Source organism: Triturus cristatus, chromosome 11 (genome assembly GCF_964204655.1).
Source record: "Triturus cristatus chromosome 11, aTriCri1.1, whole genome shotgun sequence".
Lineage (NCBI taxonomy): Eukaryota > Metazoa > Chordata > Amphibia > Caudata > Salamandridae > Triturus > Triturus cristatus.
The window spans coordinates 112,245,352-112,258,762 of NC_140594.1; the positions used below are offsets into that span (position 1 = coordinate 112,245,352).

At 41.2% G+C, this 13,411-nt stretch overlaps 1 protein-coding gene across 9 annotated transcripts in view; it reads right to left on the reverse strand.

Annotated features, from left to right (window-relative positions):
• Nucleotides 1-13,411, reverse strand: part of LOC146783444 (coiled-coil domain-containing protein 74B-like) — a 353,886-nt gene that overhangs the window by 107,605 nt on the left and 232,870 nt on the right. For all 9 annotated transcript variants that reach the window (XM_085633242.1, XM_085633243.1, XM_085633246.1 and 6 more), the window contains 2 exons: nucleotides 9,451-9,664; nucleotides 9,037-9,137 (listed from right to left, as the gene is read on the reverse strand). In XM_085633242.1, coding sequence (XP_085489368.1) covers nucleotides 9,037-9,137; nucleotides 9,451-9,664 — 315 coding nt within the window. The remainder of the gene's footprint in view (nucleotides 1-9,036; nucleotides 9,138-9,450; nucleotides 9,665-13,411) is intronic.

The window sequence follows — 13,411 nt, forward strand, 5'->3', positions numbered from 1 at the left end:
ATTTCACAGAGTGGGGAAATGGCTTTTCCTCGCTTCTATCCAGTCCACGGCAATAGGTCCACAGATTTTTGCGTTTTTTGTCCATACAGAAACAGATCCTTCCACACTTTCTCAGCCAAAGGAGATGTGCTTCACAGTACACAGGTTCCTTCTGGATAGACCTAGGTCCTACTACATGCTGTGTCTGATCCGAGAAACCAGGTACTTAACACTGGCTTGATGCAAGATGCAAAGTGCCTGATGTCAAAGGGTCGAGTCTAGTGGCGGAGACAGTCGGCGTAGCTGTCAGTGCAGCCTGTCTCCTTGGCCCTTGCTCCTCTTGTTCCATGAAGGGGGAATGCAAGCCATGCGCACCACCACTGCTGAGCATCCAAGTGATCTTGCGGTCCAGCAGATCTGGTATGTCCCTAGATGTTTCAGAACACTTGGGACAGTGACATGGCTGGGATCGGAGTTCACTACTAAAGTCTAATACCAGGCATCTGGAGTAATAGCAAGGAAGCGGCCATGATCAGCAGCTTCTGCTTTTTGCTCCTGTCCCCCAATCTCAGCAGCGCCTACTCCTCGCAGCTCCGGGAGAGTGGAATGTAAGAACTGCTGCACCATGTAAACTACCCGCATACAGCAGAACAGAACTAAAAGCCTGGGTCTTTAAAAAGGTTTACAGAGTGCCTCAGGTGACCTCCACATGCACATCCTGTACAGGAACACACGCAGGAGACTAGTGCAATCTGTTCAGGATGCTGATGCTGGCATGTACTGAGAGGGAATTTGAGCTGACTCTTGGATCAGGGAGGGTCCTCTGAGACAGCAAAGGTGCATTTAATCCTGATCAGCATGGATGATGCACTGCCTGACGAAGTAGGATGGACTGATAGAACCTAGAAACACCAGCACGGATTCCTGTTCAGATACTGGTAGGCTGTTGGGGGTTGGTCCCCCCTATTTTACCCTCGCTATAGGAGTTGAGTGTTGAGCAGAAGATGGTACTTGTCCCTAGAAATTCTAGTAAATAGTAGACAGAATGAGCTGTTCTCCTTCCCCTCCCCTCAGTTGTACAGCGTGCTACAGCTGCATCTGTATTTGATATCATACTTTACTGTCTGGTCAATAAATTGTTCATTTGAAATCTCACTATTACTGGCTTTTGTTACTGCCTGGCCATTCTAATTGTCCATTCTCCGCTGACATCTGCCAGCTACACAATCACTCAACTTTGTTGATGGTGGGTAAGACATCGGTATGGTGAGCATATGACAGCCCAATCAATCAATATGCTTGATTGTTTCAGCATTAAGCCATACAATACACATATATATTTCTACGTGCATTAAAATTAAGTACATCTATGATAACATTCTATAAAGTGTTTAAATTAAAAGCTAGATTATATAATCAGGCGTCCACCATTCCAACTAGAATTAAAAAGTAGCATCAACTTACCTCTATATACATGATACTACAAGATCCAAATTCCTTAAGTAGAATTTAATCACCCATCTTTACATTGCACATTCCCTCAAGCAACGTATGCCATTTTACGCTGGTTTTAATACAAGTATGCCATTAATTAAATTTGGAGAAGCAGTAAATTTCAAGGGCAAAATACAGTACAAATCAAATCCTATTAATGGTGCTAATAATTTTAAATTCTGGCAGCCATGCTATCACTAATAGCAATACACAGCCTATATACATTATGCTATACGTTAAAACATCTAAGTGCAGGTGAACATACAATACAAATCACAACCTATCAAATCTAGCTATTAGCAACCAATCATCATACAATACTTTCACAACTAAAAAACAATTGCTTAGGCGCTGGCTAAAGGCCTCACTTACAAGTGGCCAAGCTGCCCAATGACGTGAAGCTACAGAATTAAAAATAATTATTCTGTCCGTCCTAAGACATATACCTAGTATAGTACAGATGGAGCCGACCTCATGATACCTAAACAAGGGCAGCAGATGTCTTTTATGGGCAGTAGCAGATTTTGAGCAAAAATGCAAAAGGTGCAAAATATTATCCTTCCTACCGTGAAGGCAATCACAATGTTCACTTCCTCTCTGAAGTCTTGCACATCTAATGAGGTAATTCCTAGAAGGAAAACCCGCAATCTACACTTGATATATAGTGTGTGCTTCAGTTCTGGATAAATCTGGTCCAAAGAGGACTTCCAGCCAGTACTGCTTTACTATCAAAGTAGTCGCTCAATATGCTGCCTGGTTTTAACACTAGCTTTGATTCCCACCTAAACCTTTAATAGTGTTATTTCACAAGTTCTATGGTGTTGCACCCTACCTTGTTTGGATCTGTCCATAGATCTCCCTAGCCCTCCAGTTGCAGTTCTATTAGGAGGTGCCTGTCTCACATGCACCAGCCAATTACCTTGACCCAGACAGCCACGTGTATAGGCATCCTCAGCGACCATAGATATATGGTGGCCTTGTGGCACCTTACTAGCCTGATCCAATATAGCACTGTTTTTTTGCTGCCAGATCCAAGATAGGTTTTAGGACAAGTTCCACATAAAGTGCTAACAGGGGGATCAGGTCTCCGCTTTAGCAGTGCCCTCAAAAAATGGTTTTCTGCCACCTGCAGCGGGTCCAGGCATGTGACAGCTAACAAGGAAAACAAGGACAGGCAATAATATACAGGACCAAATTAGGAAGAAAAAAGAGGACATAAGGAAGGATAAAAAAGGAGGCAAGAGATGGGGAGGTTGGAGGACTTGCGGTTGGGTTCAGTCTCAGACTGCATAGGTGGCAGAACAAGATACTCCAGTAAACTCTCACTCCAATAATCTAATTAGGACCTATTTTACTGCAAATAAGACAACAAATGTTAGAAATGCCACCCAAAGTACAAAGGTGGCACAACAAGATGCAAGATCAGAGCTGGACATAGAACTGATTGCAAGCCTTGAGATCTCATGCAATAACCTGGACACCTCACATATCTAACCCCAGAGACGGATGCTTGATATGTTCCAAAGGCACCAGTCAATGAAGCCGACAAAGAAGGCTAAGGAAACAGGTAAGGATACCGTGCCAACTGAAATCCCACACCTTGTCTGCAGGCTTCCAACTCCCGCACCCCAATCAATGATCCCTAATACAAGGTAGGGAAAGTCGCCAAGACCAACTATCTCAGTAAACTCAACAACCTCAGCAAAATAGTCAGTAATCCTACCTCAGAAACAATCCTTGCTAGGTATGCACATTTCCCTAACAATCCATCAATTACGCAAATCAGATTAAAAAAGCTTTGAACAGCAGATGGAGGCTGGAGACAGAACATTCAGCCAATGTCCACTGCACCAAAGGATTAGGGAGCAGGGGCCCCAAAGCTAAGACCAGGCAAAAATCTACAAAGACAGAAACAAAGGCTTTAAGGGATGCACTAGAAAGGCCTACATAAAATAACGACTTGTAGGGAAAATAAAATAAAATAGTTATTGTCAGTCTTAAAGAACTGAAGTCAAGACCTGGTTCTTTCAGCAATCCAGGCTACACCAAATACCTTCAAGAGAAAGCCAGGAGGTCTTCAGATAAGCTGCAAGAAGGACTTCTGCAGGGAATTTACCTAGTTAGATCTCATACAATCCTTTCCCTATGCGAACCTAATAAGGGCGTACACCCTTTTAGGTATTATTGTTCTCACCATTTATGTCCCGCCATCCCCCGGAGTCCACTAAATTTGAAGAAAGGAATCATTCACTAAATTAAATAGTAAAACATGACACTGGTGAACCAGAGATCTGCCTTCTGATCCTATGTGGAGACCTGAATGCAAAACTAGGAGCACTGAAGAGCAGAGTGAGAAGTATGATGAAGGAAGAAGGGCATTGTATTGTGATCAGTGTTTTTCAATGCAGAGACCTTTTTATTTTGACACAAAAACACGTGTTACTGAACATGCAACAAGTGATTAACTGCGATTCCATCAAATGCACGTTTCTAGCATATTCTTCAGTTCTGAAAATGTGTCATGAGTGGTAATTTTAAGCTTTTGCAAAACACACTCATATTAGTTAAATATCTTTGGGATTATTTAGTTTAGAAATGTTCAACAAGTATCTGCAACACTTAGACACACACTGATTATTGTTTATTTTAGGAGTTATTCCAGGGATGTCTTAAACACTATGACCATTGCTTTTCAGATTCTATTATTTACATCATTTGTCTCTTCAAACATTTTTATTTCTTTCATAGAAAGTATGACATGCTCAGAAATGCCTTTTTAGATTCTTCTATATCCTCTACACCATGGGTTCAGACTTTTCTGTTTTGACTTCAGATTCTTCTTTTGATAGAAAGTGTGAAGTTTATTTTTAAAGTACGTAGGCATGCTGGCATCATGTCTGCTCACTCTGTAAGCTGACATGTTTTATTGCTTATAGTTATCGAATCAAGACAACGCATTTCCCTCTGTAATGTTTTGTTGTATTGCTGCTTAGGTGTCTCCTAGTCTCATCATTGTTTTCACAATTTAAGATAACATTAACGATAAGAAACCATAAAAACCCAGGTATGCAACCTCAGGTAGGAGAGGAGATCAGGATGGGCATGGCTCTAGATGTCACCTTAACCAAAGAAGGCTTCAACAAGAATACTGTGAGACTCTGGCTTCACCGACTGGTACTCGAACAGACACAGCGTCCTTGCTGTTGTTCCTGGAATTGCGGACATGCTATTCTAGACAACAGATCTTGTTGACTGAAACCACATATGCGCACCACCCTTGAAACTTGATTAATAGGCTGAACTAGCATAGCACCTTTAGTTAGCACAGTGAAGGTGTTAGGGCTGCAACATTCAATGACCATGTTACACTTTTTTCATCTTTTCACTTTTCATGAACTGTTTTAAGTTTTATCTTCTGTCATTTTACCATCTTATATCGTGTGCACTAGATTGTAAATTTTAAACTATGTACTGATCATTACCAGAAAACACTTACTACACTTAATTGCTCAGTGGGTTGTGTCTGGGCTGCAGCAAAACTGGATTTCTAATTCCTATGGGTGCATTAAACTTAGTCCTTGCACCTGGGAGTTAGAAGTCTGACCCTCTGATTCTGGGGAGGGGGGCCCAGAAAATGTATCAATGGGGCACCTCAATTATTCCAGGTGTGTTCCCAAACCCTAGAAAAAAAGGAGGACATTTTGGAAAAAAATCTTCTTTGAGAACAACTTGTTGTCTACTACGAGTGCAAAAAAAACCTACATTTGCCGTTTAGGAAGCACTGAGTCAAGGCGATGAGAAGACCTCAAACACCTAAGAAAAGGTTATAATAAACATATCCAAGCAGAAATAAAGGCATTTGGCAGATGACGATGGGGAGCAGCAGCTATTAATGATTCTAAGGCGATTTGGTCCCTAGTACCACAGGGACATCCCATGCTAACATTAACACCTGTATGCTAGTGACCAAATGGATAACCTACTTAATAGAAATATTTTATACTGACAGTTTCACACACAGACAAGCAATTGAAGAGCAGAAGAAGATCACGTGGTACACACCAGAAAATACTTTGGGGGTGACACACAGACTCAAAAACATAACTCACCAGGAAAATACATGATTTCACATGGGAACTTCATCCACTTTGCTGACTAGTGGTCACCCCTTGGCTTGAAGGTATTTTAATTTTTTGCTAATACTGTCTCATTTCCAGAATCATGGAAAAAGCCTAATAATCCCACTGTATAAGAAACTCAAGGTCTTAGATCTCAGTTCCTACCACCCGATAAGACATAGAATTGATATACAATTGGTGGAATCCTTTTGGAGCAAAATTATTTCCTATGCTGAAAAAACGCAGCTGCTCCTCTCTATTGAGAGTGATCTCACATCTGCGGAGTAGCCTTTTAAAGCATGCATGCATGCATACTGGTTTTGACTGGATGCACAGGAGTCAGCTTAAATGCAATTCGGATAAGACAGATTCTTCTAAATTTGGGTCCTATAAAGCCAACTGGTGGGAGGCAGGCTGGCCTACATCTTTACTGGCTCCACTACTTCCATCTTCAGTGGCAAATAATCTTGGAGTTAAAATCTGACAAACAACTTTCCCTTCAACCACAGGCTTCAGCTGTTGTGTCAGTCTGTTTTGAGTTGCACCATACCCTTGAGAAATGTCTGTTCTTGTTGCCTATTCATTCTAGGAAGACAGTGATTCACGCCTTGATTATTTCCAGGCTTGACTATGCCAATGCCCTCTATTTAGGGCTGTCAAAAGCCTTGCTTGGTGAACTCCAGGTTGTTCAGAATGCCACCGCTCTTCTCAGATTGAGACCTCAATTACCTTCTAAGATCCCTCCATTTGCTGTCTTTTAGGAAGGATTCACACACTTTTCCTTTCATGTCCTCGGTCTCCTGGACAGATTCTTGCCCTACTGTTCATCAAGAGCAGTGTGCTCGGCAAAGGCTGCCTTAGTGATAGTGCTATGGGTCAGGCACATGAGGAACAGAGTGCGCTACTTCTCCTTCTTGGTGGCTAAGCCCTGGAATCAGCTTCCTTGTGAACTTTGGACCTTGAGCTCTGAATCTGGTTTCCACAGTTGACTAAAAACTTGTCTGTTCTCTTCTTGTTACTCTGGTGCTTAGGTTCTTTTCTTTTTGGTTCTACTTGCAGTTCTGGGCACTAGGACACTACTAGGAGTAGCTGTGCGCTTTATAAAACCCAATCATGCACTAATACATTCATTCATACATACATGCATACAAGGGAGAATCCTCACAAAAGAAATCCTGGATCAGCAGTCCACATGGGCCAATAAGAACCACATTTAAACCTAATACAGGTAGGCTATAGGAGTAGCCTCTCTACCATAGATCAGATATTTAACCTCCATTCCATCATCTTTGAGTTTTCCCTGTTTCCAGCCTTCCTGGACTTCGTCTAAGCATTCTACCCGGTCAATAGGATACTCTATTGATTCAAACTGGATAACTTGGGCTACCTTCGGCCCTCCTCAGAACCATCATCAGTATTTACTCAGATTCCAAGGCGCAAGTCAGAGTGGGCATCAAAGGCACCATTAGTAGACCATTCGAAATAGAGGGGTGAAACAAGGCTGTATTATGGCCCCTCTATATACAAAAGACATGTATGATATAATACTGTCAGCCTCCCTGACATGCCTAGAATTGACCAAACCAAGACTCTACAGCTCCTGTACGTGGACAACTCCATGCTTCCATGCGTGTCAAATTGTAAGAACTATGTATTTGATGTAAATTAAAGACCTGCATTACAAACGAAGGTGAGAAAGTGGAAAGGTGGAGTTAATCTAGTATAACTCTTGTGGCTTTGAGCCTGGGCCCTGATGCATTTGTAACACATCACAGTTCATAAGAAAGTGTCTTACAATTCTCAGCTTCTTTTTCAAAAGCTTCAGCATTCCCAACGCCATAACTCCGCTCGTTAAGACTTATCGATTAGTACTATCCTTTTCTGTGCACGATGGAAAAGAGCCACGATTTCGCCTTCAGCCAATTTCCAAACGTTTGTCGCATCAAAATCAGGAATGTCACCAGTTTATTTGATCCGGCGCCTCTAAACTTGCTTGACGCAAACTGTCCTGCTCCAAGTAGAACATCTAGGGATTTCGCCTGTTGGTATTTTGAAAGCACTAAATATCTTGAGTTATCTACCAAAACCTGAATCTCCACTTGATCCACAAATTTATTTTGCTTGTGCTTCAAACAGTATGTCTGACTATGCGGGACTTGTGCAACGCTTCTATTAGGCCTGTATTGGTTCCCAAAACTTGGAAGCAACCTCCTACTCCCCTGCTAAAGAAACAATCCACTTATCATACAGCATAACACAATTTTCGCTCTGGATTCCCTCTGGGCTCGTATATGAGCACTACTCTTTATTAACTATATCGCACCTTTGCTGTTCTTGATGTCCTATGCGGATAACACCCAGATTGTTCTCAAGCTTGCTGCTTGGGTGAATAGAAACTTCCTGATGCTAAAATCCACCAAAAAAGAAGTTATTATTGTTGGGTTTCCTTTTTACATCTGGGGCCCCATGTGATGGTCATCGGACCATGGTGTCCTGTTCCTTCCAACTGAAATATCTGGGAGAAGTCTTTGCTCACACCCTTTCCCCTCAAGTGAGTTTTGTATGCACCCACTGTTTCTTTTACATTTGCATATATCACAAAGTCGTACCTTTGCTTAATGTTGGAGTGCCACAAAACTACAGTCCAGTATATCATTCTGTCTAAGTTGGACTAAAGCAATTCCCTTTATCTGTGTCCCCCTCTGCACTTTTTATCTCAGTTACTGATTGTTCAGAACTGCACATTATATCTTGAATCTTCAGTGGTGTGTATCCATATCACAATATCTTTCCAATCTCCACTGTCTCTCTGTGACCAAAAGATCTATCTTTAAGGCCATCGGTTTTTGTCACATCACTGATCACGTGAATGGTTGAATTTATCTCCAGAACTGCCTTCTTCCATATAGACCTTTGCAGGTTTGACTGGGCGGTGTACTGCCAAAGGCAATGTGGTCACAATCCCTGAAATGTGCAAGGCTTGAATAAGAGGCAGCTCATTCTCTTACATTACACCTAATTACCGGAATCACCTTCAGTTAACTTTACCTCTATTATCTAAACATCTATGTTCTCTGAAACACCTCAAGACTCAATTGTTCCCTCGTACACAGACTTCATGTTCTTTTGCAAGCACCTTGTTTTAGGAGTGCCATTAGGTTAACTCTGCACTCCATAAATTTCCAATCAATCAATTAATAAATGAAAGTATTCGTTCTATCATATTTTATTACATATATTTTGCTTATTTTAGTGTTCAAGACCCTTTCATACATTCTCCGACGTTTCTTATTTTGCTAGTTTAATAATTATCTACATTTGAAAAATATGCTGTTTTTACCCTTGTTATTACACGTGTTCGACCTACGCGAGAAATGTAATACCTGCTGTACTGCATCTATCAGTATACAACTGTTGCACCATAGAAAATAATATAATTTGGTACCTGGGAGGTTGGCACAGCAAACCCTTGGCCACGAGGTATAATTCTGGGGTCCACTTATTTTTGTAGACAACTTCCTCCAGAAACGTTTTTAAGCGCTGCAGCTGAAAAACATTTAGGAGGATATGTGGGACAAAGCTTTAGGATTATGAATTTTCATCGGACAAGAAGTTCCCAACTGTGTATGTCCTTGCATACTGCATTTTCACAAATCATTTTACCTTTTACTGTTTTCTTTGCTAAAATCACATTTCTTCCTATTAGCACCCCAACATTTATCTTTTTTCGTTTACACCCCTAATCTATCACCTTGGATAGCAAACTTACAGAACTCTATACTTTCTCACCTCTCCCACTTCGTGACACTCACACTGTGGCCGGGTTGTCTCACACATCAGACACCCCAAAACTGCTCACCTCTTGGGCTTGTATATGGTTGTTGTTCCAGAGCTGGTGTATGATGCTCTCGCACTCCAGCAGGTTAGGTGCCCGGGGAGGCTGCCCGGGTGGCCCATTCACCAGGACGGGTTTGAGGGAGATCACCGGCAAGCGAGGATGTCCCAGTCGGGTCTCTGTCGGCTCTGTCTGTGCAGATGGCAATGCTTGTTCTTCCATTCTGCAGTCTCCACAGCTGTCATCACAAAATAAAAGATGCTTAGTAAAGAAAGGTCACATGGTCTCTGCATTTTCTAACATAGATAAGTGGAGGTGCTGCTACAGACGAGTGAGTGCTTTCCAAGAGATACAAGATACAATAAACACTGGAACAAATTCAGAGTTTCTAAATTAGAAGTAAGCGAGGGGCCTTGTTTTGGGTGACTTCATAAATGGTCACATGCATCTAGTAATCTTTTAAATTTTAATATCAAATGTAAGCTATCTTATGCTACATGAAGCCGAAGAGAGCAATAATCCAGCATAACTACTGGATAAATCAGCAGCTTTCAACAGCCTTTACTGAATGAAGACAGCAACAATAAAGGTCAAGGTATAATGATGGTAGCTGTCAGAAAAGCCCTGAAACAGCCAGTTAATGGAGTAAGGATCTGCCTTACATCCTCCATGGGATACAGCTGTCATCCGTTGTTTTGGTGGTGACCCACTGAAAATGGACTGGAGATCGTCTGACATGCCCAGGGTCCAGTGAAGGAAACTACCAGCCCACTCTGTCCACAGCATCTTGTGGGTCTCCACTCTCACCCACTCTGCCGTGGTGCAGTGGGGACAATGGCACCAAGGAGGACCAACATGAGAAGAGAGTAGCAGTGCTGCCCAACAGCTGGCCCTAAGTGAGTGGCGGAGAAGTGAAGAGTGCAGGAATGGGAAGCGGGAGACTTTGAATGCTGGCAGACCTTGGGATTAAGACGCAAGAGTATCACTATGTAGTATCTTATTATCCTGTTCATGTAAATACCATTTTCACCTCTTGTTCAGCCAGTAGAATGATGCGCTTAGGAATGTTGAGAGTCTGTGAGGAAAGTCACAGTTGAGAGGGGCTGAGCAGCATGCTGGCTGCTCCTGGTGGGGCTAGTTCTGAGCTGATCTACAGAACATGTAACTACTACAATAAAACCTCCTAAATTACTACTACCAGCCTGGAATTCGTTACTACACACTGCTTCCAACCTGACGTTTCACTGCCTACAACACAGGCAAGCACAGACAGATGAAATGTAATAAAGTAACTATGCACATTGCCACAAAAAGGACTCAACAGAGACACATGCTAAGTGCTGTGTTAGAGGACACTAGTGTCACAATAATGCTTTATCTCCTGTCCAAATATGGTCAGCGGTAGATTGTCACATCAAGAAGAGACACAGCCAAGACAGACACTCCCCAATATCCCCCTCCCAACAAGCATTATCTTACAAGGAAACCATACATTTAAGAAATACCTATTTAACACATTTAATTTCGACAACAAAAGCCCAAGAAGTGATCCACCCTCTCCAATTAAACAAAGTTATCAGATATCCTGACTGAGGTGAAATTCCTGAAATCATGTATTACATCTACTTCCTCGAAACGTCATGTCAATGAAGGGAAATTAGACTACATACAAAAGAAAAAAGAACAAGTATACAAAAGAATTGAAAGAGTTGAATGATTTTCTCAGGGGATTCATAACTAGAATATTAAGTACACCAACTCCAGAAAGCACACAAAGGTCTAGAATACATAAACAGAATAAACAATATTTGCCTACAAGACGTATATTGTTTAGCCTGTTTATGTTTTCCAGACCTTTGTGGGCTTTCTGGAGTTGGTGTACACAGGAAAGAAGAAAAAGATCTAACATGATTCAATTTTTAGTAGACATTCTACGACAATACTAAGCCGGTATCTACCTCCTCACAAAAGAATGAAACATCCAAAGGGTGCACAATAGAGGGCTCCCTCCAAGCTCGAAAGGGAATAATAAACTGAGAGGGATTATTATACACTTTCTGGAGTACACCAGGGACAAGCAGGTTGTCGAGGCAGCGAAAGGAAAATTAAATAGGTAGGCCTACAGATCTAAATCTCAAAAGATTTAGCAAAGGCCACCGTTGTAAAGAAAAATAAATTTCTTGATCCCAGACAGCAAATGAAAAAACACAGCATCAAGCATGGAATTATGTATCTGGGAAAATGTCAAGTAATCCACCAACACCGCACGAAAACATTTCTACATGGCTTCACAGAACAAGAAGTGGAAATTAGTCAACCACAGCACAAAAATGAAAACAGATACAAAGAAACAAACAACCCTCTGTAACTGTCCCTGAGCCAAGATACCACAAATAATACAAAAAACGCAATGAGTTAAACACTCCATAAAAACCCAGGCAATGGCATATCAGTCCTCCGAAACCATTCGGAAGCGAGCCAGGCCCACAGATTCTTCCTGTTATTAATTCAGGCCAGTTGGCTTTAACTTTCTCTAATATCAGTTTTCTCTGCCTATCAGTGAAAAAACTATTAAATGTGTCTAATGGAATGTCAAGGGAGTGAACAGTAAATTAAAGAGACAACAAATTCTATAATTCCTCCAAAACAAGATACTTATTTGGCCTTTATACAAGAAGAGTTTTTTTTACTACTAATAACCACAGAAACTATTTGGGATGCCTATAAAACCATGGTGCATGGAAAATTTGAAGGTGACGAAAAGCAAAATCCCATTTTAGAAAAACCCGAAACTTTTTAAGGAAATCAAAAAGCTTGAAAACCTTTACAGCCAAAACAAGTTCTACACATACTCCAGAATCAAGATAAAATGCAAATATGCGGCAGCTACATTTTGCTAAAAATCAAGCGGAAATACTACACGACCAGTATTAGATGCAGCAAAATGCTGGCAAGCTACTTTAAAACCAGAAAGAAGAAATCAAACATTGCCTCTATTAATAATGGGAAAGGAGAAATAAAAGCAAAGCATTCAGATACTGCAATGGTATTCAACACCTATACTATAGTGAACCATGAACACAACTAAAAGAAATTAAAACATTAATTAAGAATGTACAACCCCAACTTCTCTCTGAGGATGAATTGGCCCTTCTTGAAGAAGTAATTCCTTAGGAAGAGATCAAGCTGGCAATCAAAAGAATTTAAAAGAAAGGCATCTGGACCAGTTTTCACTCTTGAATTTTATCAACAATTTGTAGAAGACCTGGCCTCAAAACTCTAAAACTCATACATTATCTTTATCCACAACAACAAAACTTCAAGTCATCTTTGCTGAAGCTCCATTTATCAAAATAATTAAAAGCTCTATAACATACCAAAAGAAACAGACCTCTTTCCTTAGTCAATTCTGGCCAAGATCTCGACCTCTCACATAGAGCCTATTATTCCTCACATGGTTCAGGCAGAACAGACCGGTTTTGTGAAAGGCAGATCATCAGCATCTATTACTAGACTCATAACCAACTTAACAGCCTCGGCCGAAGATGAATCAGAGTTTGTGTGGTTTAGATTCACACCATTCACTATAAATCCTTTGATTGCATTGAACGACCCCTAGATGTTTGAAGATCTCATCCAGGGCAGGACTGGGTTACTCGACCGCAGACCAAAAGATAACATTGTAATAAATTACACACTCTTAAAACACTTCCATCTAGAGAGGGGTGCGAGACAAGCCCCAATCTTTTTAAAACTGGCTTTGGAACTCCTACAAGCAAAACTGAGAAATAGCAGAAACATGAGAGAATTTTCAGTTGAGTTGATGTTTGGTTCAACTTTATGTTTTGTGCCTTGAATGTGTTGTTTCAGGATGACCGGAAAACATTCTGTCGTAGGAAGACTGTAGGTTTTGTGCCATGCCTGTTGTGTTACTGTGCACCTGTAACTACATGTCCTGCGTGTATAAATATTATATAGTGCCACT